This window comes from Myripristis murdjan, chromosome 14, assembly GCF_902150065.1.
Source record: "Myripristis murdjan chromosome 14, fMyrMur1.1, whole genome shotgun sequence".
NCBI lineage: Eukaryota > Metazoa > Chordata > Actinopteri > Holocentriformes > Holocentridae > Myripristis > Myripristis murdjan.
Genome location: NC_043993.1, coordinates 32,120,242 through 32,147,887, shown reverse-complemented (window position 1 = coordinate 32,147,887; position 27,646 = coordinate 32,120,242). Strand labels below are relative to the sequence as shown.

At 41.1% G+C, this 27,646-nt stretch overlaps 1 protein-coding gene across 1 annotated transcript; it reads left to right on the top strand.

Annotated features, from left to right (window-relative positions):
* Window positions 1–27,462, top strand: lig3 (ligase III, DNA, ATP-dependent). The gene is made up of 21 exons (XM_030068673.1): window positions 1–105; window positions 1,765–2,347; window positions 3,165–3,293; window positions 4,294–4,509; window positions 5,170–5,321; window positions 6,932–7,098; window positions 8,083–8,160; window positions 8,278–8,446; window positions 9,282–9,437; window positions 11,382–11,513; window positions 12,183–12,262; window positions 15,430–15,517; window positions 15,808–15,885; window positions 16,038–16,161; window positions 20,181–20,323; window positions 20,436–20,510; window positions 21,031–21,177; window positions 22,977–23,127; window positions 23,835–23,914; window positions 24,098–24,181; window positions 26,455–27,462. Exons 2-21 carry the CDS (start codon window positions 1,795–1,797, stop codon window positions 26,686–26,688), a joined length of 3,036 nt encoding a protein of 1,011 aa, XP_029924533.1. The 5' UTR covers window positions 1–105; window positions 1,765–1,794; the 3' UTR covers window positions 26,689–27,462.
* Window positions 27,463–27,646: the final 184 nt, after the last annotated feature.

Sequence of the window (27,646 nt, the reverse complement as noted above, 5' to 3'; positions counted from 1 at the left end):
GGTAACCGGAAGTGTCATGGCGTTCCTTCCAGTTGCCGTGAGCTGCGGGCAAACAATGAGGAGGTGTGCGGAAACTGTGAACTTAACTCAGCAAGCATCTTCAAGGTACAGTAACCGTACAAACCGGCCAACCGCCCGGCTACTTTTTTTTTTCTTTTTTCTTAAGACTGGCTAGTTTATCGTCCAAGCGTTTCCGTATAAACAAGCCGTTGTTATTGTAGCTGTGGCTAATTAGTTAGCCTGTCACTGCGCTGCCAGCATGCCGTCGGACTTAACGCTACGTGCATCTTCTCCACGTAATCCTGAACAAATTTAACAACACCAGAAGGTTAAAGTTTACATGTTCACGTATCATTCCGCATGCTCGCAAAGTTAGTGTACTAAATAAAGTTACTGAGGCGTCAAATTATGACCTCTTTGTGTCATAATTTGTCTCCCTTTGTCATACTGTGCCCTTTAATTTCGCTGCGTCTGTGCTGTCAGGGATCACGGTTTGGTAAAGCACATGTCAAAAATGTCAGAGTTCACACTAACTGCATGTATTGATTTTGACTGCCAAGTGTCCCTATTGGAAGTAGAAATCCACCACCTGCAGCTTGTAAATGCACATGCCATACTCCAGTTCTAAACACACACACACACACACACACAGGTTCCCCATGAGTGGAAGAAAAAGTGTTAGGCTATGTCCGTGTTTGGGGATGAGGATGGGTATCCTCAAACTGCATGCATTATGTGTGTGTATATATTAGGACTGCACAAAATGGACAAAATATCATACCTCGATATTTATTCCAAATATCTGGATAGGCAGTATGATATACAATATAAGTATGGGTTTACACTTGTTTGAAATAGTGTGTGCTGTAGTGCTGCAACAGTGAAAATGAAATATTCTTCAGAAAACACCATAATAATACCAACTGCATGTAGAAAATGCAGTTACTTCAAAAAGTATTTTATTGACTAGAGCAGGACAATAAGTGTCTCAGGCTAACACCGAAATCTAAATTTGATATCATCCATATTTTTTGGCTTTTTGAGATATTAATATCTTGCATTTTCATATCTAGATAGCGATTTATATTAAGCTCTAGTGTGTGTGTTTGTGTGTATGACAAAGAGAGGACTGACTGTTGCAAGACATAAGTGGAAAGGTTTTCATAATATGGCGTTAAATTCATGACATTTGGTTTTTGAGTAGTTTGAGTTTACAATGAAGGTGTGAATGTGTTGAAGCACTCATGAACTTATTATTAATGTTTCGCTACTGAGAAAGGTTGCAAGCAGAATTTGCCCACATGGACGGGTAAAGTGTAATGTTACATTAAACAGATGTGAGACGTACACCACATGATGCCTTCAAGCAAATTTCTGATTTCTATCATGGAGTTAAATCACAAGGATTTAATAGCATAACTGAGCATCATCTGCAGAACAGTGAAAACAATGATTCGTGAAAATTAATGATATTGCTTAGGGGTATCATGTAGGCAGAGAGGAGCGTGGGGGTGAACATCTTTTGCTCTGCTTGTGTTACTGAAGACACCAAAAGAGAAAGAGAGGGTCTGAGACTCCCACCCATGACTTAAGGAGGTCCGTTAAAGCAATTCAAGCCTGGATCCTAGCTGAGATTTTGCTAATATTTGATTTGCATATTAGTTTTGTTTACAGAACTCCATAACTTTAAGAGAAAAAAAAACTATAGAATTGTATAGCAATGTCTTATCTTTTTTCTTACTACTGTATCTTTCCTTTTCCCAGGTTGTCTGTAATCCATCATCACTAATCTGGATGCAGAAACTCTTTATGTTCTTGGCTCATAAGACTATTTACCTAGGGCTGCAACCTCTCGGACAATTTGTCAGGTGTCATCTTCTGTGGAAAGTGTGTAGAGCTCATTCCATCTCTTTATGCTTCCAAGTTGTGCCTCCATTTAGACACAAGTCTCATTCTTTGAGGGAAAGTCGCCATTTTCTCTTGGGGCACAGTAAACACAGACTCATCCAAGACGTCCCTCACAGGCTTTCCCAGCGTCATTGTTTCTCTGACCAGCCAGACATGGCAGACCAGAGGTTCCTTGTGGAGTACGCCAAGCGCGGCACCGCGGGGTGTAAGAAATGCAAGGACAAGATCCAGAAGGGCATAGTGCGCATCGGGAAGATTGTGCCAAACCCTTTCAGCGAGTCTGCAGGGGAGATGAAAGAGTGGTATCATGTGAAGTGTATATTTGAGAAGCTGGAGAGGGCAAGGGCCACCACCAAGAAGATTGAGGACATCACAGATCTGGAGGGCTGGGAAGAGCTGCAGGATGAGGACAAAGAACTCATAAATAAACATGTTTCAGGTACAGTGCAGAGACGTGCAACACTAAAAGAAACTTTCTTTCCCCCTGCTGTCCCAAAACCACCCCGAAATAAAACTCAAAGCATCTTAAAGAGCATGCAGAGAATCTCAAGTAAAGTATATAGGATATAGCTTTCACTTTGGAAGAGGGCAGATTCTAGGAGTATGGAAGAGAATCGGCCTGACACAAGTGGTGGGACACGTTTAAAATATCTCTAAATGAAAATGTATTGCTGGTAATGCCTCAGTTTTGGCCTCACATTTTCTATCCAGTGATGAAGTGTCACAGCACATGAAATCACACATTTCAAGGCTGTGGAGAATGGAGGTATTCTTGATTTAAATTTTGCATTTTCGGAATTTCAGTCATTCCAAAAAAGAATCTCTTTAAATCAGGTATTATTAAAATAAATTGCATATTGAAGTATTTCTCTTAGTTGTCTAGAGTGTCTCATTTCACACCAGTAGGTGTGTCAGGCTTACAACTTGACTGCATGTTTGCCAGTTGGCTAACCGGTTTAATAAGAACAAATTGGATAACTGGGTGTAGCTCTGCAAGTATTAAAATACCTACCTACCTACAGAGCTACACCCAGTCACATAACAGATAAAAAGCATGGGAACAACAAGATTTTAACAAGGAGTTTAATTTTAATAAGGAATACCAGCAATAAAGTTTACATATGTTTTTTTATGTTGTTATTCTATGTAAGGTGGAGTTGGGCATCTTTTATCTGAGAAATGCTGATTTAAATGGTTTGATACCAGTGTGATGTGTTACATGGTTACATGTTAAGTACTGTTTGTTTCACTTGTAGACCTGATGACCAAAGTCAACGCAAGTCCAAAAAAGAAAGTGCAGGCCAAGCTAAACACCAGTGGGCAGCTCATGTCTCCTCCTGGTGACCCGTCCACAAACGCCCCGCGCAAGTTCTCAGGCTTCACTGGTAAGATACGGCTTCCCAGCCAAGTGTTTGCACTCTGTTACACCTAGCATCAGTAAGGAAAGTGTTTATTTATGCATGACTTTGTTAGAAAGCCCTTTACAAAGGAACAAAAAAAAAATTACAGATAAAACAAACAGCAATGGCGATGCAAGCAAGGTAAGAAATATAGAGGCAAAATAATTAATGAAAGAGTTTCAAGACGTGATTTAAAAGGTGATGCATATTGGCTGCCTGAGCTTCACAGGCACGTCCCGCCAAAGAGTAGCAGCCCTGATTGCCAGTCACCTCCGCGAGCAGCTAGTGCCAGTCACTCTGCTGTTCCCAGGATGGTCTGTCAGCACCCCACCTCCCCCCTTTCCCAAATACAAACAAACAAAAAAAAACCATTACTCATGCTGCCAGGCAGTGGGTTATAATCCAAGTTTGGGAAATGATTTCAGTCTTGAACCCAACAAGCGCAGAATGTTTACGTTATGTTATTTGACATCATGCCCCACACCAAAATTAATTTTTTAGTCTCATGACATTGATTGATGTTGCACACAGTCTGCGGTAAAAGTGATCAGTCAAATCTTAAAATCAATTCTGAAACTAGAACACTTTGCAGTCGTCATGATGTGCCAGCTCCACGCGTTGGATATTCACCAGAGCTGAATCACACCCACTGCCACACCTCCTTCTGGCCAAAAAAAGTGAACCAGTTCTTTCCTGCCCCATGACCAAAGTTTCATGATGTTGCATGATTCTGTTCATGAAAGCTTACAAGCCCCAATCAGCTCCTCAATGCACAAATCAGTTCATAAATTTTAAAGCTATCCTGCTAAAGAGCAAACAGAATGGTTTAAATATTACGCACATCCCACTCTGCTGGCGGAGGTTAGGAACAGGGAGCCAACGTCAAGATGCATGTAATCTTGTCTGTCTTTTCTAGTATGCATCCTAGCTGGTGTATAACACATATACATTATACAACAGTTTGCCATGTCATTTGTCCTTAAAGCTGCGAAGGCTGGGAGCTCCAGCAGCCCGGGACCTTCCTCCTCCCCGGCCAAAGCCAGCCAGGGCAGCCCCCTGTCAGCCCAGCTCTGTGACCGGAAGCACAAGGACTGCCTCTTCCGAGAGTTTCGCAAGCTGTGCGCCATGGTGGCCGACAAGAACAGCTACAACGTCAAGACGCAGATCATCGAGACCTTCCTGAAGAAAGGCTCCGGGGGAGGTCGGTGCGATTAAGCTGAAGGTTAATCTGTTTTGTGTTGTGCAGCTGTGCAGATCTGTGCAGACCTTTTTCCACAGCAGTTTACTTGACATTAAATGGCAAGTAAACACAGGTGCTGCTAATGACAGTAATTAAAGCTCTGTTCTGTTTAAGTGAACCAGAGCCTTTCAAGTGAGTGAGCCCATCTGAGTCATTCTCAAAGTGTAACTGAATGAGTCCCCAACAAAGGGAGGAAGAGAATAGCTTTATTGTAATGTACTGGAAATCAGTCTCATTTGAGAATAACTAACAATAAGTAGTGTGATCATAAGTTTCATTCTCCCCACAGTTATCTTGTCACACACAGCGTGGTCAGTTCTACAGTTAAACACTAAATTAAGAGCAGTCTTACTATGTGGGTAAAATTATTGTCAAATAGGAGTTTTTAGTGTAATGTGAGTCTTTCTTGGGGTCCACGATGCAAAAACATCGGAGACCCTCTGGCATAGCCTTGAGCTTATTTTGTACATCACTTACCACACAAATTGTTCTTTGGAAAGGACGCAAAGGCCGTTTTCTTCCCACACTGTTTTATACAAGAAGAATTAGTCTGTCCATATTTCAGCAGCATAGCTTCTGGCAAAATCCAGCCCGGCTACATTTTCTGTTCCTCCATCCCAGATAAGTTCCACGGAGATCTTTACCTCACGGTGAAGCTGCTGCTGCCGGGCGTGGTGAAGAGCGTCTACAACCTCAACGACAAACAGATCGTCAAACTTTTCAGCCGCATCTTTAAGTGCAACCAGGACGCCATGGTGCGAGATCTGGACCAGGTGTGTGGACTCTGGATGTCATACTAATGCAGAGACAGCGTTTTGGATGGTCGATGCATGATTAACTTTTCAAACCTTTTAGAATGTGGTAGCCTTATTCAGGATAGTCGTTATGGTCCATTTCATCTGTTTCTATGGAATCATGATTGAAAACAAATCCACATTTACATGAAAAATGACTGATTGAGCTTTTGTAACATATTTGCATCGTTCAATCAAACTTTATTTATAGAGCACTTTTCATGCCAAAGGAGCAGCCCAAAGTGCTTTACATAAAAACACATAAAAACAATAAAAACAATGCAACACATAAAAACAATACAACAAACAATAGACACAGGATATACTCCCCCCCTTCTCCCACACATAAATACACACACACACACGCACACACACAAATTTAAAAACACTAAGGAATTAAAAAAACACTGAGGAAACGCTATCCTACACTCGCCACTTCGAAGTGAGGACACACTAGAGAGAAGATAATCCATATTAAAAATTAAAATTCAGTAAATATCAATAAAAATAAATAAATAAAAGTAAACAAAATAAATACAATTCAGTTGAAGGCAAGACTAAAATGGTAAAATAATCAAATAAATAAAATTCAATTGAACACCAGTCTAAAAAGGTAAAATAAATAAACAGACAAGTAAATAATAAAATAAATAAAATTCAGTTAAAAACCAGACTAAAAGGTCAAAAATGATAAATAAAATAAAATAACATTTAATTAAAAGCCATACTAAAAAGGTAGGTCATGAGTTTGCTTTTAAAAATGTCCACTTTCTCTATTTTCCTCAGGTCCTCAGGCAAACTGTTCCACAAATCGTTGTAATAACTTGTGCATTTTGATGTTGGTTTACTTGCTGTATTGCTATCCAGTTTCAAGGGTACAGTAACCATGTAACCACCATAAAATCTAATATTCTAGCTCCAGTGAAATTATTTCACCTCTAAAACTAGTATACAAGAACTGACTGTTCGCCCCAACACATAACCACACGTCATTTTAAGTGCTGTTAATAATTTTACAGCATCTGAAAACCCTGGCTCGATGCTCAACCTCTCATCAAACTGTGTTTTTTTTTTAAAACATGAGCCGATGGTATTTGTTTATGAGACTGTCATTGCATTGGAAGGAAAAGAACAGGTACATAAATCTGATTGTTGTCTTCAGTTAATAACTGCCAAAAGTTCAGCTTTGGTCATCTTTTCCCGGCCGACAAGTTGACGCCTGTTGTTGTTTGAGTTTGTCACGTTGTTCTGTCTGATAGAGACAGAATGCAAAAAAAAAAAAAAAAGAGACAGGACGTATTTCCAGTGAGTTGTTTATCAAAGTGACGGCAGTTTGAACTCTGCATAAATATTCAACAGTACGCCGCAGACCGTGACTGTGCACGCGTCTGTTTTAACTGAAGTAGCTATCAGCTGCTATATTTTCACCAGTGATCATTTGAGAAGTTTCATGGCGATTCTTTGACTTAAAATAAATTGGAGATTTCATTCTAGGCCGGCGGACTCTTGACATAGCTCTGTAAATATGGTAACGGAGGAGCAAAATGCCACAAAATGATCTGCTCGGTGCAATCTGTGTCATTTCCAAGGGGGATGTGTCTGAGACGGTGAGGATGTTCTTCGAAGAGAGTAAATCATTTCCCCCGGCTACGAAGAGCCTCCTGACCATTCAGGAGGTGGACGCATCGCTGACCTCCCTGGCCCAGCTGACCAAGGAGGACGACCAGCAGAAGGAGCTGGAGGATATCGCCAAAAAGTAATACATCGTTGATCTTCCTGTTAGTTGAGCCAAGCAGCACAGTCTTATTTACCCAAAATAAGAGCGACAAACTCAGGAGAACTGCTGTATTTTCTTTAAACAGTTTTCACAATTTTCCTGATGCTGCCTAAAATCAACTCACACAGCCGAGTGACAGAAAGGCACAAATAGACTTGCTTGTTGACCCACAGCAACAGCTTTCAGAGAACGGATCGACTGAAATGACCCAGTCTGTGACCGAAAGCGACTTTAAAGGAAAACAATTCTTCAAGGACTGAAAAAAAAAAGCTGGCAAAGAAACAGCACATAAGCTCAGCTATTTTCAAGGTGGACAAAGTAACCAGCAACATATTATTCCAAAATAAGTTGGTAGCATATATTTGCCCTGCCGTGGTGATACCATGTTGTATCGTGCAGCAGTAATATTCATAACACGAGTAATGATGTCACATGTTGTGTAGCCAGACGTCTCCGCCCTTTGTTTGACTTCACTTCAGTGATGGACCCGCCAGTGATTGATTTTACTTTTGTTCGACCTCAGAAGAAAACAGTTTAAATTGCAGGGCACTAATGCTGCTGCCACTGCCTCTGTCTAAAAGCCACAAAGATTGATTTCTTTTCATTGTTGATGTTAACAGCAACAGTTATTTTTTTCCTCTTTGTTGTCCCTTTATTTTTCTTGCATGGCCTTTATAATTTAGCTTTTTATTTGGTTTCATTGGCTGTCTGCCTCAGGCATGCAGCCAGTATTTGTTCGACATGAGATTAATAGCGAAATGCAAGCAGAATAATCTGAAATTGGGTTGGCATTTTTGTCTTCCATATCTGTCTGTTAAATGGGCTTTTGAAATTAGTTGTAGTTTCTGTTAATTATTGGTATGAAGTCGAATTAGAAAGCAATATTTCACCTTTCTGATCTTAATTTTTAATTTTTACACAATATTGTGATATGCCTAGTTAATACTATCTTTGTCTTCATAGATGCACCAGCAATGACCTGAAATGTATCATTCGTCTTATCAAGCATGACTTGAAGATGAATGCCGGAGCAAAGCACGTGTGAGTTCCCTGCCTTCTGCTCATAAAGCACTACACATTTTGTCCTTTGAACATAGTAAAAAGAAATGTGTAATGGCGAGATAATCGACCTGACTTTCAGAATTGTGCTTTGTGCAGCTTGGATGCTGTGGATCCAAATGCTTACGATGCCTTCAAGGCCTCTCGTAACCTGGGCGACGTGATCGAGCGGGTGTTGAGGAACCAGCAGGAGGCGTCCAACGGCTCCGGGCCCAGGAAGCTCCTCACTGTTGAGGCCTCGCTCATGACCCCCGTCCAGCCCATGCTGGTGAGACCACCTTCACTCGTGGTTATGCACCAGTCCTTTGCAAAAATGCATGCAATTACAGTGCCGGTGCATAAATTTGTGCCTCCACAAATGCAAACACCCTGGTAAATAATGTGCCCCAACACCCCAGAGGAGGAAGACAGAATGAAAAGGGGAAGTTTGGAGCCACAAGGGATTCCACTCCTTGATAACAATGGGAATGTTTACTATCGAATGCTTTTATCCTTGTTACTGCTCAGCATGATTTGTTAAACTAAATTAACAAATATACGCACACCCACGCTCCATATTTTCAGCATTTTCCTCTAATTTTCTTCCCAACATATCCCTTTAATTTGGTACAAGACCAACTGTGATTTGAGGAAGTTTGAGTACCACGCAGTGTGAGGGAAGTCAGTTCAGATGTGAAAGGGAGGAATTTATTGGTTTCATTTATAAGGGTGTATAAGCAATAACAGAGTTTTGTCTTCAAAGTAAAAGCCTCATTTAATTGTTGATTCATTATGTCATGCAAATTATGCTCATTGCTGTAAGCCAGTAGTGTCATTCATTTTTTGCGCCAGGTGTAGGCGTGCTATCTATCAGCAATTCATGCTTTTAAGATGCAGGTTATGAGCTAAGAAACAGTGTGTCATAATAACTGAATAAAAGGCAGAAAGTGTTGCTGTGATCATTTGTATTTCAAGGTAAATGTTATTTCAGCGTCTCGGAGAGTGGCTGGATTTCGCTTCTGATGCCACCAAAGAAACGATTTAATAGTACAGAAACAAAGCCACTAAATGCCACCAGTTAGCATGAAAACGTGGCAGTGAAATGTTCTCTTTTGTATTTCCAGGCAGAGGCATGTAAGTCCATCGAGCACGCCATGAAGAAATGCCCCAACGGGATGTATTCTGAGATAAAGTACGACGGAGAGCGCGTGCAGGTCCACAAGAACGGAGACACCTTCAGCTACTTCAGCCGCAGCCTGAAGCCGGTGCTACCTCACAAAGTCAGTGTAATCATGCACATGCATTCGTTAACGTACGTGAAAACATGCCCACGCGGCTCCCTCGGGCACCACGTGTTCAAGCGGAAGACGCTTGCTTTTGCCCCCGCAGGACCGCGCAGCTTAAATTAAAGGTGATGTTCGCAGGGATTTCCCGGTGATTTGCTCGCACACGCTCCCTCGGCATGGGGCCGCGAGCCTCGGGGGTTTGTTTCACACAGGACACATGTTGGCTGCGGAGTGTATCCCGTTTCCCTTCAGCGTGCACGTTTATAGGTGGGAGTGAACACCCTGTGGAAGAGAGCTGTGCTTGTGGATCACAGAGATAGCTTTTTCGATGTGTGGTTTATTTCCTCCGCACACAGATTTCCCAGGAGTACGCAGTGTAAACTGTAGACGGTCCATGCTTCCACAGAAGTGCGTAAAGATCCATTATTGATAACTGTGGATTGAGAGAGAGAAAGAGACATATAGCCTCTTAAGACCCGAGCTCTTATTTGATATGCATATGATTCTATTTTGGCTTATTGGACCCTGGTAAGTATAAAAACTAAGCATCGTCTTTTTACATGGTGTAGTTTTAGAGAAAAATGATGTCCAAATATGTGGACACTGGTTCTCAATTTCCTTAAAACACACTAAAGTTGCCTTTGTGTAATAGAGTGCAAAAGTCTTTATTTCCACCCTGAACATTGCAGTTTTTGTCCTTTTGTGCTTCGTCTTGTATTAATAACAGATACAAACATATTTTTGAACATGTTTTGAATATCACAGTGCAAAAAACAAAATGAAGTAACAATATTTTTGCCCCCTTTGGACAGTCACAGCTACAGTAAGGCATCATATGCTTGTAACAAAACATAAAACAAGTAGTGGTAGGTAGTGTAAGGGTCACATATGTGGCCAGACGGCCCCAGGTAAGCAGAATTAACTACTACGGCAATATAACCCAAAATGTGATGTCCACGCATGTGTACGCCAGGTCCTGAGAGGATAGAGCCTGTAGAGTTCACGAGTTGAGAAAAATCCTAAATGATTGAGACGGTTTTGTCTAATTTCATCAGGTGTTTTTCCTCTTGTGGTGTATTTTTCTCAGGCAAGCTGTTAGATGGCCCGTGGAAATACACATCCAGCGTGAACACTTTGGCTTTGGCTCCTGTGCATGAACTGCATCCTGTCTGAACGAGCTCTGACACATCCAGCAGCTTTTGTTCATGTCCATTAGACCTTCAAACCACTAGAGGTTGCTGCCGTTCATGTATTAAATACCTCCCAGCGTCCCGGCCCCTGTTTAGCTTCCGAAGCACACATTTTGTCTTCTACCAAGCACGCAGTCACTGGGAAAAAAAAAAGAAAAAAGGCAGTCAAGTTAAAATGGCCTTGGGGCTTGTTATGCATGAGGATGTTTTAGGGGATGTGTACAAGCCATGTGCCTAAACCCATTCCAGAACTGTAGGCCTTACTTTCTCTTCTCACCGTTCTGCGAGACCTTTTGATGATAAAAGCCTTTGCTTTAGCTTGAAGTTGTACCTAGCTCATATTTCAGCTTGTCACATTGGTATTGAAGAGAGTTACCCGGAGGAGCACGGAGTACGATAAAGGTAGATGCTGAGTGCGAGGCAAAATGAGTTCTACGGAAGAATAACTTGCAACAAGGAACACAATAAAGCATAGAGACACGCATAATACTCGACTAAACGCGCTGAATCACATGTTTATTGTAAATCCAAAGTAATTTGAGGAATAAAAGGGCTGGTTATTTTTTATACAATATGCTATTGCAACTTGAAACCTGTTAAAAATCTGCTGCAGTGCCTGTCCTTTAATTGGATTTCTGTTGTTCCAGATAATGGTAAAGTTTATGACTTCTGATTTCTTTCTTTAGCAGCTCTCAAGTGAAAGATTGTACTCGGTACCCGAGCCTGTGTTTCTATGTTTTCGTTCCAGGTGGTTCATTTTAAAGAATACATCCCCCAGGCTTTTCCCGGCGGCCACAGTATGATATTGGACGCTGAAGTCCTCCTCATCGACACCAAGACCAGCAAACCCCTGCCCTTTGGAACCCTGGGTGTTCACAAGGTGAGGCGCACCCCAGGCAGTGAATCACTGATGAGCTAGTGGCCAAAATTAATTGATCAGAAAGAAAAATAACTTGTTTTTTTGCCAGCTAAAATAACTGAGTAAAAATATCCAAATAAATGAATGGACAAAGAATACTAAAGCAGGTTTCTTTTTACTTTAAATTTAGGCCCATTTTTGATTGTATTTTTTTTTTTTTGGTTTTGAATATTTGGCCCATTTATCCCAAACCTTTTTCGAAATCAGTGCTGAGGTACGCAAGACTCTCAACATACAATCAATTTTGGTTTGAACAGCCACCTTTATAATTGTCTGTCTCGGATGCTAACAAAGGCGTCATCATTCATAAACCACAAAAGTGATAATTGGCTGTGTTAAGCAGATGTTTCCCTGGGGACTATTTTCCATGGCGGAAGGACCGTGTCACTCTGTACCACTGCTTTTAGGGAAAGTCATGTGGACGAGTTTAATACGGTGTTGGATTACTGAACGTTTGAAGTCTGTGAAAGTTTGTTGTCTTATCATAGTGAAGTAAATAGAAGCCAAAGGATGAATAAAAGGTTGGGAAAATGATTGAAAATTAATGAAAAGATTAGCAGCAACACGCAGAATCGCTGGTTTAGTCCTCTGAGCAGCCGCAGCATCATCTGACTGTTGGTCTCCCTGCAGAAAGCAGCCTTCCAAGATGCCAACGTGTGCCTTTTCGTCTTTGACTGCATCTACTTCAACGGCGTGAGTCTCATGGAGAGGTGAGTTCTTTGTCCCTCCATTTCTTCCATCCTCACGATTCTCTTTCATCTCAGTGTACAAACATTCACCATTGCTGTGAATGGTGTAGACCTCTGGTTTGCTGACAGTAATACCATTGACGATTTGGTCTCCGTTCAAGGCCTCCATCTCTTGGTTTTGTGTGTTTATTGACGGATGCATTTGCTCTGTCAAACCCAAAGTTTTTTGTGAACTTGCACAGACTCAGCGCCCACAACCGAGTGTCAGAATGACTCAGAGTTATTAAACTTTTGGATTTTTAACTAGTTTCAGTTGTGTTTTTTGTAGAGGAAGCATTTTGCTGGTACTTTCCATTACAAACATTGAATCGTTAAAAATTTATTTACATTACACCTCGTGATGTATTTTGACAAGTAAAGGTCTGTCCCAGTTAAAAGCCAGGACAGAGCGTGTATTTACCCAGTTACCATGGATTCAGCTTTGATTTACACTTTCAAATGTCAGGGAAAAAAAAAATAAAAAAATAAAAGGTCATGTTGCCAGCTCCTCATGGCGCTGTGGAAAAAAAACAAAAAAAAAAACAAAAAACAAAGCCTCAAATTCAAATTGTCAGTTATAAATTCCATGATCAAAACTCAGAAGAAGGATTTCTCCCAGGTTCCCGAGGGATCCACAGAGAAATGCCTCCAAGAGAGTGGAAAAACAGGCAGAAACAATAAGATGAGCTCCGGAGTTCAGCGGTGATAGATCAGACGAGAGTGCAAGTGCAGGGGTGGGAGGAGAAAGAAAACCACCTCCGGGCAAAACATCTGTGATGTTCCTGCAAGACGATAAGGTTGAAAACCAGGGAACTCTACACCTCCGTGAGTGACAGCAGCCAGGACAGCTATTCAGCGAGTGGCAGGCGGCTCGACAAATCCTCGAACCGCGGCAGCTTCTCTGTCAGGAGGCATAACGCTGCCGGTCAAAAGGACGCCAGGCACTCCATTGGAAGACTTGTCCACCTTGTCTAATATGCAATTCAAAGAGGATTTAAACAAAAGCACACGCAAGAAACAACTTCATTGCCTGAGATGAGACCGCCTGTGACGGTTGACGTGGTCGGACAGACTGCAGGCGGCACAAGAGGTGTTCCACTGAAGACCACGGGGCGCGGAAAACGTCACATAACTATGGTTTTGGTGGCATAAGCAGGCGGGACAAAGCTAAAGGCTGGTCAGTACAGTGGTGGAAAAAAGTTTTCCGACACCCTTAAAATTTTACACAATCTCAAATATTATCATGAAATATTTGTGGAAAAATCTTTTTTGTGTTTCAAAAGGTGTGGCTGCATTAGACAGATACAAACAAATACAAATGATATTTTTTTGTTTATTGTTTACAAGAAAAAGTAACAAAACTAAATTTAATCTTTATCTTCAGGCGTGTTTCCTGCGTTAGGTTCCTTGTTTTAGCCATTTTTGTGTCTGAAGAACTTTCAGATGTGCTGCTTTATATAGACACCAAGCTTGGCCACAAAAATTGTGTCTTTTAATAAAAAGAACGACCTTCATCACTGGTACCAAAATGACCCAATACTCCAAATTTCTTATGTATTTTTATGGAACTAATCAATTTGAAGTTTTTAATGGCTTTTTTAGGATTTGTTTAGTATTTTGGCCGTAACTGTACTAAAAGAAATTGCACTTGAAGACCTAAGAGTGATTTGCTAATGCAATATTTCACAAATGCATGGGGTGTCCAAAAACTTTTTTCCACCACTGTACATTACCATGTTCACCGATTACTGTAACACTAACTAGGAAATCGGGCAACACTATACCAGTGATTCTGCATGTTTGGGGTAAGATCTACAAATCTGATCTTTTTTTTTTTTTTTTAAGTGAGCAGTCGTATTTTAGAGTTCCAGTATAATTATTCCTCCCTTTCATCCAACCATTGCTTTCCATTCATTCCATTACAATATGAAAATGAACTTTCAAACTTTCTTCACACCAGTATTTCATTACTGTCACAAACCTTCCACATTAGTTTTCCTAAAAGCAGCAGTGCTGTTGTGTTTTGATGACTTGAAGGTGCAGGGAAACGATCTCTCTGCTGGAAACAGTCCCCGGGGAAATGTTTCTGTTTTCTTTCTTACTTTGTTTGCCGCAGAAGCAGAACACCGTAGGGTGGGTGTTTCAACCAAAATTCACTTTTGAAAATCGAGGGATTTTGATTACATGTTTTGAAGTCTTTAGTACCCACACATGATTTGCAGAATGGTTTGTTGCAGTGTAAATTGTAAGTAAAAAGGCCAAGCATTCAAAATTACTGGTATGGTCCTAATCTTGAGCTTTATGCAGAACTGAAGGTTTTCCTCTCCTGTGTGTTTATTGTTTTCATCTTTTCAGTTTCCGTATCAGCCGCCTTTTCCAACATGCGCGCAAAGAAAAAGCCGTTTAGAAATCAGAGTAAGGGTTTATATGGCCCAGAGATAAGATATCCCCAACAGAAATCTGGCCGTATTAACCAGATTTCTCTTAATCCCGTACCCCGATTATGGAAGCGGCATTTGAGAATTCAGATAGCGACCTGTACGAGGCGAATAACCCGATTCCTGAAGTGCACAAAAACAAGCTGCACGTCACATCAGCGCTGCCACTCAATCGGAGCTCAGGCGAGGCTACGACTTAACGGCAGCAGTCACCCCGGGAGGTTGTACACGTTGCATCCGAGCGGCAGACATCGCACAGAATCAGCCTTTCGCAGCCTGTCTGCATGAGTCTTACCACAGCTGGATGGCAGGCAGGGGAGCCCCATCTCATAACCTGCTTGTTTATCACATGGCAGCGTACCACGTTGCCAGTTGTTTTGTGCCAAAGCGCTGACACAAAAAAGTAAATTTATTCAGATCATCTTGTAGGTGCAGCCTACGCTCTGGGCAGGAAGTGACTGTGATAACAAGCAGGAGTCGTATCAAAGCAAAATATGAAGGAAGCCCATGTTTATCGATTGTTGCAGGAGACGCGCCGCACCCTCGGCCACCTGGAAGCCCCGGGCTTTCAAATGATGTTTTACTGCCGTTTACGATAACCGTGCACACGCTGCTGCACATGCACCCACGCACGTTTACACAGAGGCTTTTAATTCTAGGAAGTCGATACAAGACGGTAAAGTTGTTGTTGTTTTTTTGTATCCATCCCAGGCCGCTGTGTGAACGCAGGAAGTTTCTGCATGACAACATGGTCGAAGTCCCCAACAGGATCCTGTTCTCAGAAATGAAGCACGTCACTGTAAGTGCAACACCTGCTGATGTATTTTTACCATGATCCAATGTCATTTTCAGTCAACAGAGATTATATACCATAATAATGACTGTATATTGTCTCTATGTTGCATTTTCTGTACCCTTGATAGAAATATAGTATGTGTTTTTTTGTCTTTTGTGGGCACAAGTACTCTTTTTCTTTCTTTTTGTTTAAATTCTTGCAGTTAAAACACAAAAACAGCAGCATACGTGAAGACATGTCCATGATTCATGTTTGTTCATGGTACTTTGTGTGTGTGTGTGTGTGTGTGTCAGAGGGGTGCAGACCTGGCTAACATGATCACCCGGGTGATTAGGGAGGGACTCGAAGGCCTGGTGCTGAAAGACATCAAGGTGAGGCGCTTTTCTTTCTCACCGTCTCCATCAAACTGGTGAAAACTGGAACCGTAACGATGAAATATACGGCTACGGTGGTCAAAGTGTACAAACTTCTAATGAAAAAAGAAATGGATAAGATGATATTTCTGTGTGTGCGTCCGTCTCAGGGCACCTATGAACCAGGGAAGCGTCACTGGCTGAAGGTGAAGAAGGACTACCTGAACGAAGGGGCGATGGCCGACACAGCGGACCTGGTGGTGCTGGGAGCTTTCTTCGGAAAAGGCTCCAACGGTCTGTGTTTTCACACTGCAAAAACTTAAAATCTTACCAAGATTATTTGTCTTATTTCAAGTCAAAAATGTCTTATTCCTAGTCAAAATATCTCATTACACTTAAAATAAGACATGATCACCTCAGAAGTAACTTGTTTTTAGACAATTGTCTCGTTTCAAGTGAAAATTTGCTTGAAACAAGTGAAAATTTGCTTGTTTCATTGGCAAAATTTGTTTCTTGTTTCTAGCTAATTTTCACTTATTTCAAGTGAATTTTCACTTTGTCCACTGGCAAATTTTGCCAATGAAACAAGCAAATTTTCACTTGTTTCACGCAAATTTTCACTTGAAACATGTGAAAATTGTCTAAAAACAAGTTACTTCTGAGGTGATCATGTCTTATTTTAAGTGTAATGAGATATTTTGACTAGAAATAAGACATGTTTGACTTGAAATAAGACAAATAATCTTGGTAAGATTTTGCGTTTTTGCAGTGCAGGCTCTGATACTTGTCATCTGGCAGTTTCGCCGGCTTTACCGACTCTCTTTCAGAGCTCGGTCCGTTTTCAGTCAGTTTAAGGGTCGTGAACTGTGAGAGAAGGATTTTTGAGATCTGAACTTTGAGGAGGGAAAGAGTTCAGTGATGTGGGAGATGTCGAGCACAAGGAAACGAGCAAGAACAGCCCAGCTCTGGTTTTACTGTTTTTCCTGCATGGCAGTTCACAAAAGAATACACGTTTGCTCTTTAAAATGAACCGCAAGAGGAAAACAACTCACTCAAGAAGCCCCAAGCCTCTCCAAAAAAAAAAAACACTCACTGATCCACACTTTGAAATACACTCCAAGCTAAACCATCAGCTAACAGCAAGGGCACCATAATCCATACGCAGCTCTCTTATTAGTAAATTAAAGGTCTTCATCTTCGCTTTTACTTGTACTCTACCTCTACAACTACATGTCCAGGCGAGAGTTAAGTTTACAGACAGACTGTTGAAAAATCAATCTTCCATTTGGTCCAGCTGAGCTCGCCAACCCCCGGGGAAGTATGAGGCGTTCATGTGCGTGCGTAAATGACAGCACCATTCTCAGCCAGGAGAACTAACTCAGGCGAAACAGATACTAATAAACGAGGAGACATTTCAACCGAGTTACAAGGGAGCAAATTTGTTAATTAACTAAACTAAACTGGAAAACTGTAGCAGATAAATGCATAACAAAGATGCAAGAAATGCAAAATAACTGAATGAATGTTTCACCTGACAGTGAGGAAGCGAATGCGGCTTTTTCACAGGATATGCTCAATCCAATCCACTTTTATTTAATTTATATAGCACATTTCAAAAACATACAAGTTTATCAAAGTGCTGCATAGTGATTTACAATAAAAGACGCAATGGTTAAGAAAAATGAGGATTCAAATGAAGATACAGATAATAGAAGAAATAGATCGATTTAAAAAGAAGATAAGAGTCATGCAACAGATTAAAAAGTACAATAACATTTCAACGCGTGCGATTTATTACCAAGAAAGTGTCTTTTATTCTGTTAACAGACAAAGGCAAGGCAAGTTAATTTGTATAGCACAATTCAACACAAGGTAATTCAGAGTGCTTTACAGAGACATTAAAAGCAACAAGACACAATTTAAAACAATAAAAACAGTCAACTAGAAAGGGAAATAGAAATTGAGAATGACAGCGATAATAAAATACAGTAGCATTCAGGATAAGAAAAGAAGTAGAAAAATAAAAGGCATAAATCAACAGTGTGTAGTTAAAAAGCACGGGCAATACAACAGGTAGTCCTTGGAGTGTTTGAAAGAACCCAACCTTTGCTTGTTGTTGCCATGACAGATATCCAGCTCTGGCACATCAGCACACACAAACAGTCCGTCTCGGAGCCATGCTGATTTCGGCTCATCGGGAAAGCGGCTAGCAGACCGCAGCCCGGCGTAGATCAGGGCGCACTCGATGACTACAGCGCTTTGATTTCGTTGACAGCCAGAGGGAGAGTTTCTCCAAGGGGCGTCAAATGTATATTTCGTTATCATTAACAGGCGCTTTATTAACCAGCGCCCTGAGACTGAGATAGGCCATTCTCATTTCACTGCACCACAAGAGCATTAATTCCTCTCATATTGTTTGCTTCCATTTAATGGCCTTTGATCTATCGAGCGCTCGGCAAATCAAAGTCGCTTCACCAGTAAAATAAAAATGTGACAAATAAATAAATAAATAAAAACATGAAGGATTAATACAGAAGAAAATACAAAGGTGTAAATGCAGAGAATACACTGCAAAAACGCAAAATCTTACCAAGATAATTTGTCTTATTTCAAGTCAAAAATGTCTTATTTCTAGTCAAAATAGCTCATTACACTTAAAATAAGACATGATCACCTCAGAAGTAAATTGTTTTTAGACAATTTTCACTTGTTTCAAGTGAAAATTTTCACTTGTTTCAAGTGAAAATTTGCTTGAAACAAGTGAAAATTTGCTTGTTTCGTTGGCAAAATTTGTTTCTTGTTTCTAGCTAATTTTCACTTATTTCAAGTGAATTTTCACTTTTTCTACTGGCAAATTTTTCCAATGAAACAAGCAAATTTTCACTTGAAACAAGTGAAAATTGTCTAAAAACAATTTACTTCTGAGGTGATCATGTCTTATTTTAAGTGTAATGAGATATTTTGACTAGAAATAAGACATTTTTTACTTGAAATAAGACAAATAATCTTGGTAAGATTTTGAGTTTTTGCTGTGTATTCTCTGCATTTACACCTTTGTATTTTCTTCTTTTTTGCAGTGTAATTAAGGAAAGGATATGCTTATTTAAATTTACTTATTTACCTCAAGTGAAAGCGAGGTCGAGAAGTGCGCTCCTAAAAGCCTTTTAATGGAAGGCATCGAGTTAGCAGGCAGTCCACAGCCCGGGACGCTCCATCAGCCTCAATTTCCAGTCTGGACTGTGAACTTTCAACCTGCTATGAGATTCTCCGCGGCGCTCTTTGGGGCCGCTCCAGAGATACTGCTAGGTAGCAGTCCAAAACATCCCTTCAAAGTAATCTGCAAAAAAAGTGCAGGCGGTGTATCCGCTGATGTAGACAGGCGGTTGGTATTTTCCCCCCGCGTTTTCCTTCACGCTCCACCGCATATCAAGTCATATCTGGAATGTAAAAATAAAAGCAAAACTATATGTACCCTGCGTGGCGAGCAGGGATATGCTGAAATGGTAAGTGAGTCCGCCACAGAGATGATGATGATGATAATAATAGCAAATACAACTATATTGTTATTTATGGCATTTCTGCTACACTCCTCCTTTTAAAAAAAAATGCAAAGGCATGAATTAACAACACAGGAACAGCATTTGATTTGAAGAGGCATCAGAAGCATGCAAACAAGATTAAGGAAGGAGGCCAGTGAGGGGCGTGGGTGATGAGTGTAAAACACCAGCAGGGTGTAGTGAATGCAAAAAGGAGGAACAAGCAGGGAAAGAAAGCTCGTGCACTTTGATGATAAGCCAATAGAACTATAAGACAATAAGGCAAAGTCTAAAGTACGACATCCTGTGGTTTAAAAAAAAAAAAAAAATGGTGAAACTATCCAGGCATTAAAGGACAAAAGTGTCTCAAATGGCCGCCGGCAGAGACGTTTTATAATTTGTTTAGAGAGGCTCCCTCACACCGTCCGGGGTGCGGCTGCTCCTCAGGCCCTCACAGCCGAGGAGCGCTGTGACAGAATAGAAAGGTCTGTTAGCCACAGAGTTGATGCCGCAGTGGAGCCGCTGGAGGGCAAAGCGCTCTGCCTGACCTTTATCTCAGCTGATGGACTTTATGAATACAAGATTTTGCTCTTTCCACATTTTACCTCCAAAGTGGATTTACCTGCGCCACCCATGCAGCCGCTATTCAGTCGCTCTCCACCGTGTCCAAAGGCAAAAATCTTTCTTTGTGCAATTGAACGGGGGAACATTATCCTAAATTTTCCTCTGTGTGTGTGTGTGTGTGTGTGTGTGTGTGTGTGTTCTTCCACCCACCAGGAGGCATCATGTCCAGTTTTCTAATGGGCTGTTACGACCCCGACTCCAAGAAGTGGTGCACAGTCACCAAGTGCTCCGGAGGCTACGATGACGCCACGCTGGCCCGGCTCCAGAACGAGCTGGACGTGATCAAAATCAGCAAGGTCAGAGAAGATCCACTTAGCGGCCCGCGTGGAATGTTGAGCCGAGGCAATAAAGCTGGAAATAAATCTTCTTTCTATGTGTGTGTGTGTGTGTGTGTGTGTCTTACTGTAGGAGCCGAGCAAAATCCCCGGCTGGTTGAAAATCATCAAGAACTATTATCCAGATTTCATTATCCGCGATCCTGAGGTGAGGTTTCACTATTCAGCACATTTGTGTTTCCCAGTAGGCTTGTTCATGTACAGCCCAGTTTGTGTATCTCGGTTCTGCACACTCTTCTGCATAAAGCGATGAGTTCAAGGCATCACTTGCAGGTATTCCTTGCAGGAATTTCTTTGAATATGTTGCTCTCAAAAGTTTTACTGGCCGCCAGTGTCTCACCGCGGAGCTGCGAGCTGCTTGCCATCAGCATATTTCAAATTTTGAAAAGATTACTTTGTCCAAAAATACTTCCACGCTTCAAAGATTGAAGAGACTTTTCAGACTTCAAAGATTTAAAGGACGACTTAATAATGAAATCCACACATCCAAAGAGTTTCTTCCTTTAAACCGTAACCGTCATGGATTTCTTCCATGAAAGCAGTAGTTAGGTCAGTCATGGATTTTATTTTCTCAATATATGGAGAAATGAGGACTCATATTTACCCTCTTCAAAATCCCATCTTGTTCCATCAACTGTGTTTTTTTTTTTTTTTTATCTCTGCTGCAGACAGCACCGGTGTGGGAGATCACAGGTGCCGAGTTCTCCAAGTCGGAGATGCACACAGCTGACGGCATCTCCATCCGCTTTCCCCGCATGACCCGTATCCGTGACGACAAGGACTGGAAGAGCGCCACCAACCTGCACCAGCTCAGAGTGAGTCCACTCACTGCAACAACAGCAACACCATGAAAGATGAAGTGAACGAGTTCAGATGCTGTTTATTTGTTGTGGAGACGTACGGAGCTTTCTGAATACGGCGAGAGCGAGTCGTGAAGTTTCACAGCTTCACAGGTGTGAAGATAATTACAGAACTCTGCACTTCCTTTTATTAGACACTTTCTTTTACTGATTTTTAGAGTTTGATTTTCTCAATCATGGTGAATGATGTGATGATCTGAGTCATGGAGGAGCAAAGTGTCTCAGTCCTGACTGACTGACTGAATGGGGTCTCGATGCCCAAGGTGTTGTGGACTTTGAATGTTCAGTCCATTTACTACAATTTACTCACATTTCACATAATAATAAAAAAAATAATATCAGAGTTCTAAAATATGACTGCTTTCTTTGGGAATCGATTAGAAGAAATATGAAATTAATACATTTTGTTGATACTGACCCTAAACATACAAAATCACTGGTGTGGTCCTTTTAGGTTTGATAAGAGATGACAAGCCAAAACTCACAAAGTGCCTTGTTGTTTATTACCCCTCCCTGAAATACCACGTAGTAAGTTAGCCTTTGCTAATTTGCTGAGCATAAACCAAAGTGATGTATCCTTTCCTGTTTAATCCTATTTAATTATTACCCTTCATATTCCTTTTTTTAGGAACTCATGCGTTGAGCTCTCATTACGATTTTATTATGTCTTCCACCACCCTGCTCCCGAGCACCTCAACACCTCACGTACTGAACTTCATTTGGATTTTCATTTGGCAATTTGAAAAGACTCCAAGAATGTTTGCCTGAGGGTTGGATGAGACTGTCACTGTATGCCACCCTCCAGGTGGTATGGGAAATGACAAAGCATGTGAGAGTGAGACAGGTTATGGGTGAGGCAGAGTTTGTATTTTTGATAGACAGATAGATAGATATACTTTATTGATCCCAACCAGGGAAATTCTGGTGTTCCAGCAGCAACAGTAGAAACATATAATAAAGTTAAATAAAATAGAATAAAGGCTAAATATTTACAATAAAGACTATAAAGACTAAAAAAACTAAAAATATACAATAAGGGCTAACCTACACTGCAAAAACTCAAAATCTTACCAAGATTATTTGTCTTATTTCAAGTCCAAAATGTCTTATTCCTAGTCAAAATATCTCATTACACTTAAAATAAGACATGATCACCTCAGAAGTAACTTGTTTTTAGACAACTGTCTCTTGTTTCAAGTGAAAATTTGCTTGAAACAAGTGAAAATTTGCTTGTTTCATTGGTAAAATTTTTTTCTTTTTTTCTAGCTAATTTCACTTATTTCAAGTGAATTTCACTTGAACACTTGAAACAAGTGAAAATTGTCTAAAAACAATTTACTTCTGAGGTGATCATGTCTTATTTTAAGTGTAATGAGATATTTTGACTAGAAATAAGACATTTTTGACTTGAAATAAGACAAATAATCTTGGTAAGATTTTGCGTTTTTGCAGTGTAAGAAAAAGAGATATGAGTGTTTAGCCCCTGTGCTTGAACAGAGCGCCTGCGGACTCCCCAAGCGAAGCATGATTGAGATACCACCGACGAGGACCGAATTTGCAGTCAGACTGTAGCACATCAGTGATCCTGCAAACACAGACAAATGACTTACAGACCTATAAATGACTTATTGGCTGGGGCTATAAAAAATGCCCGCTCTAAATGATTTGAGTCAAACGTAGGTATTCAATCTCCGGTGACAAGCAACTTTACATCTCTTGGCCATAGCCCATGTTTTCATTTCATCTCTGCTCAGGAGCTGTACCGCCTGTCCAAGGAGAACAGCGACTTTCAGGTGACAGCCGGGCCGTCCAAATCAAACGATGACAGGGGCTCATCAGGGGGGGACAGCGGGGGAAACTCCCCGTCCTCCTCCTCCCATGGAAGTGCCACGCCCAAGAAGACCAGTGAGTGCACTCACCCACAACAACCAAGGCAGAAACGCCAAATGTGTTTGCTGTTTACACATCAGAAAGGGAATTTCATAGTACAAAGATACAACAACAAACTTAATTCACAGAGCACTTTTCAAACCCACAGCTACCAGGGGCTTCACACAGAGGTACAAAAACAGGACAAAGCATAAAAATAAGCATGAAAGTTGAGTTATGGTATTACTGTGGAAAGCCGGTCAAGTTCCAGCCTCGATACCTGTCAGTCATCTTGAGTGACAGGCACTGGGTGAGCCTGCAGCAGCCGGTATCCGTAAACACTCCACACGCTGTTGAAGAACACAACCAATCTGCTATTGAAATGCGACAGCGCTGTTCGCCGTGTTCTTGGACATTTACTCGCCGCTTTGCAGCTTCTCTTCACGCTGTAATCCAGTGTTATTGTTGCTGACTTTCTGCTCCGTGCTCTGCTAGCCTTACCTTGACGGCACAACGAAACAGCCTCGCTCCGTCTGGATTAAAAACAGCATGTTGATCCAAGCCGCGCGACGGCAAGAGCTGTGCAAACAATAGTTGAGCCACAAACAGATTGTAAACTCCGTGTCCTGACAAGTTCAAGTGTTGCTTTGCCTACTTTATAGATAGAAAGAACCGGCTGATGATAATGCTTATCTGATGCATTTTGAATTTAAATGTAATCGTGAGATGTGTTCACATCACAGGCAACAGCAGCACGCCCAAACCAAAGGCGGTGAAATCCGAACCTCGCTCTCCTCTCCCAGGAGGACCCAGTGCAAAGAAGGTATTTTATTTACAGGAACGTTCACATTAGAAATAGAGTAATCCTGTCAGGCAACTGTTGAAGCATGAACTCGAGCCGCACAGGCTAACCTCTGAGCGGCGGCACTGAATGGATATTCTCTCGTGAAATTAAAAGCCTCCGCTGCCCCGTATTGTAACCGACCTCTGCTCCCCCCCCCCCCAGGTGAAGAAATGTGAAAGTGTTCACAGCAATGGACAAACCAAGCCCAAGGCAAGCTCTCATGTGTTGGAGCCGAGCAGTGACAAGGTTAGTTAATTGTTCCAGCAGCATTGTAAAGTGTGAGTCTGCAGCACACACACACACACACACACACACACACACCACTCATTTTAAGCCGTAATATAAAGAAGCGCTGAGGACCTGTAGTATCTTGATCAATGCTGCTCCGGCTGACTTGAACTCAGATCAGTGAGTGAAGGTTTTTTTTTTTTTTTGATAGTGATTCTGTCCTGACGTGCACTTTGGCACAACATAAAAAAAGTTCCAGTGAGTAGAAAAGCATCTCTTGACATGAGGCTGCTTTAATGCCGTTTGTTTGTTTGTTTGTTTTTTTACTATTTTATTGCAGGTTTTCATCTTCGTCTGTAATTGCTTTCATCAATTATATCATTCATCCTGCGACATTTATACATTTTTACAATGCACTTACAAAACAAAACAAAAATAAGAAGAAGAAGAAGAAAAAAAGGCAATAAAATAAAAAGTACTACATGGAAATGACAACTACAAATGCGAGACAAAGCAGCAGCAATACACAAAAAAAAGGAACATTAACAATACCCATTATGGGAAAGAATAAATAAATAAATAAATAAAATAAAATAAAATAGGAGGGGGGGGGTTGTTTGTTAAAGTAAATTTGGACTTTAGTGTAGTGTTGGGTTGTATAGTTACATGAGCAGGGTTGCCAAGTCTGCGTTTTTTCCGCGGAATTGGGCTACTTTTTAAGTGTTGCTGCGGGTAACAAATTTTATCCGCGGGTTGGGCTTGGGCAGACCTATGGCATACAGATGATGAATAATGCCCGTGAATAAAGATTCATATTTTGAATAACTAATGTTTATACCCAAATCCTGTCAAACTGACTCCAGGCCAGATCAGCATATAAACCATCCACATATGTCACATGCTCCACAGACAAATAATATGCCAAAGCTGTGTGAGTTTTTTCCCGTTCTTTTTTTATGTTGGAGACAACCAGCAGTTTAACAGGTGAGCTGAAATGATTTTCATTCATAACACAGCCAATTTACACATATTTACACATATTTACACGTCCTACCTACACACATATATATGCTATATGTTGTAAGTAAATTATTAAAATGTTCTAAATTAACAGGATACGGTGTTCAAGCTGAAATAAGGTATAACAGTAAATACATAGCCTATTACATATGTATTTGCTGTAAGTATATGACTGAAACATTGTGAATGTCTGAGCTGAAGTAAGGTATCCCATATTATATTTTAAGTTCTGATATACTGTAAATTAAATAGGTGAAAGAACTGTTTCGGGAAATTGCCTTTAACGTTTATGGTGTTATTTTACTGATATTATAGTGCATTTTACAATTATAGCAATGCTGTTGGACTTTAAAAGCAACATATATGGATTTTTATGGGCATATTTTGAGTTCTGGTATTGGGCTGATTTTTGGGCACTTTTTTTATACCCAGTTGGGCGGGTTTTGGGCTGCTTTTGTCTCACAGACCTGGCAACCCTGTACATGAGTCCACATGGCGGTGACACATTTTCATTAGTTGTTCCATGCTTCTGTGATCCTCTCAAAGTGGATTATGACAATATTAAAAACATGTGCTCGCACCCCTTTTTAAGGAAATAAAACTAAAGCTCTTTTTTTTTGTTATTTTCCTATTTGGAAAGTAGACCCGGCAGGTAGCGTCTGCAGAAACTTTCCACTTAGTAATCTTGAGCCAAAAAGTAACGACTTGATAGCACTTTGACAAGTAATTGATATTACTGAGACTTGCTAAAAGCTGATGCCGTGCATAAAGCTGTTTTGAGATCTGTTTTTCTGCGCTGCCACGGAAATAAATGCAGAGCTACAAATCCAGTGTTGTGGATTAGCAGCCCAGAGGAGCACAGAGCAGCTAATAAGGATTTTTCACCATGTGGACTTCTATTATGTTCATCTGTCCTGAATAAGCTGTTGGTGGGAGTCTATCGATAGCACTTTGACCAGCGCTAATGAGAACCTATATCCTCTAGCCTTTCATGTAGCCTATTTTCTATTACCATTAGTTTTTTATATTCAAGGATTGTCTTGCAGCAGTCGGTGCATAATTTGATAAAATGAATAAATGCAACAGCTGCCCTTGCATGAATGTTAACTAAATAGTACTTGGAATGGTACTTGGGAACTGATCTGCTTCATCAAATACTCTGTGTCTGCTCTGAAAACTGGCATCGCCGCATCCGCTGTGGGTTTTTTTGGAAAGGCGTGCGTTTCCAGCTTTAAGCTGCCCGTGCCGACCTGCTGTTTGTTTTCCTCCAGACGCTGCTGGACATCTTCAGCGGGGTGAAGCTCTTCCTGCCCAGCTCCGTCGAGGACTTTAACAAACTGAAACGATACTTCGTGGCGTACGACGGAGACCTCGTACCGGACTACGACGCCGCCTCGGCCACGCACACGCTGGCCGAGCCCGAAGACGACAGCCAGGCCAAGAGAGTGACGCCCAGCTGGATCTGGGAGTGTATCCGCAAGAGGCGTGTCGTGCCCCCCTGTTGATGGGACTCTTCACCTACCCGGCAACACAAAAAAAAACTACTTTTTATATGCTGCATTATGAACCAATGCATACTAGTATAACTAACACACGTGTGTTATTCTAAATACACGCTCAGCTATATGAACTTGGCTGGGTGTTGTGGTGCAAACACACATCAGACTTCTGAACTCTGATCAGGCTTTGGTAAGATAACACTTCCCACACTTTGGGATCAGGATAGACTCTGTGCACATGGTCAGCTACACTATGTTTTCAGCCACTGATACTTTTATTTATTGGTTTCAAGCCCTGTTTGATGTGTGGACTTGCAAACCAAGACGGTTTACATTTCATGTTTTTGGTTTGTGCAGCGATCATCATGTAAATGACGTAGATGTCACGGCTTCATAATCATGAATTGTTTTTTTTTTTGTTTTTGTTTTTTTTGAACAGGAGCACATCACAACTGAATGTGTTGCAGAGGTAGAGTTTGTGTGTGTCTAGTAGAAATTGAGGTAAAGTCAAATATAGTTAATGCAAGTAGACGTGTTTGTACAGCAGGAGACATTTCACAAAGAGATGTTCCAGAGCGGTACAAATCACAGAACTGGGAAAATGAGTAGGTAGTCTAAATGAGAGAATTGTTTTCTCCCTTTTTGCGTTCTTCTGTTTTTACTGCCAGATTGAAAATTGATCCAAGACATTTTTTTACCCCAGTGCAAGGACTGAAGCAATGTGCAGTCGAAAATATTGGAAACACTGATGAGGATAATAAACAATTCTCAGTAATGTCATTTGAAAGTTATTTATTTGCTATTTGCTAGCCGATTTGCATTGCAGCTACTTGCAGAAAAAATCATATAAGCTGTGTATTACAAAATGGAAGTGGGTTAGCAGCACCGTCCCTCTTGAATCCCTCGTTTTGGAGGATTTTTTGGTGCTCAGGAAACATAACTTTTGCAGAGATCTGTTCATGTT

What these genes read in the sequence shown, in the direction of transcription:
- lig3 (XM_030068673.1), top strand. Translation starts at nt 1,795, where the DNA reads ATGCAGAAACTCTTTATGTTCTTGGCTCATAAGACTATTTACCTAGGG. An exon ending in AATGCCGGAGCAAAGCACGT is followed by an intron (nt 8,161 to 8,277) that starts GTGAGTTCCCTG and finishes TGCTTTGTGCAG; the next exon opens with CTTGGATGCTGTGGATCCAA. An exon ending in TGCCACGCCCAAGAAGACCA is followed by an intron (nt 23,128 to 23,834) that starts GTGAGTGCACTC and finishes TTCACATCACAG; the next exon opens with GCAACAGCAGCACGCCCAAA.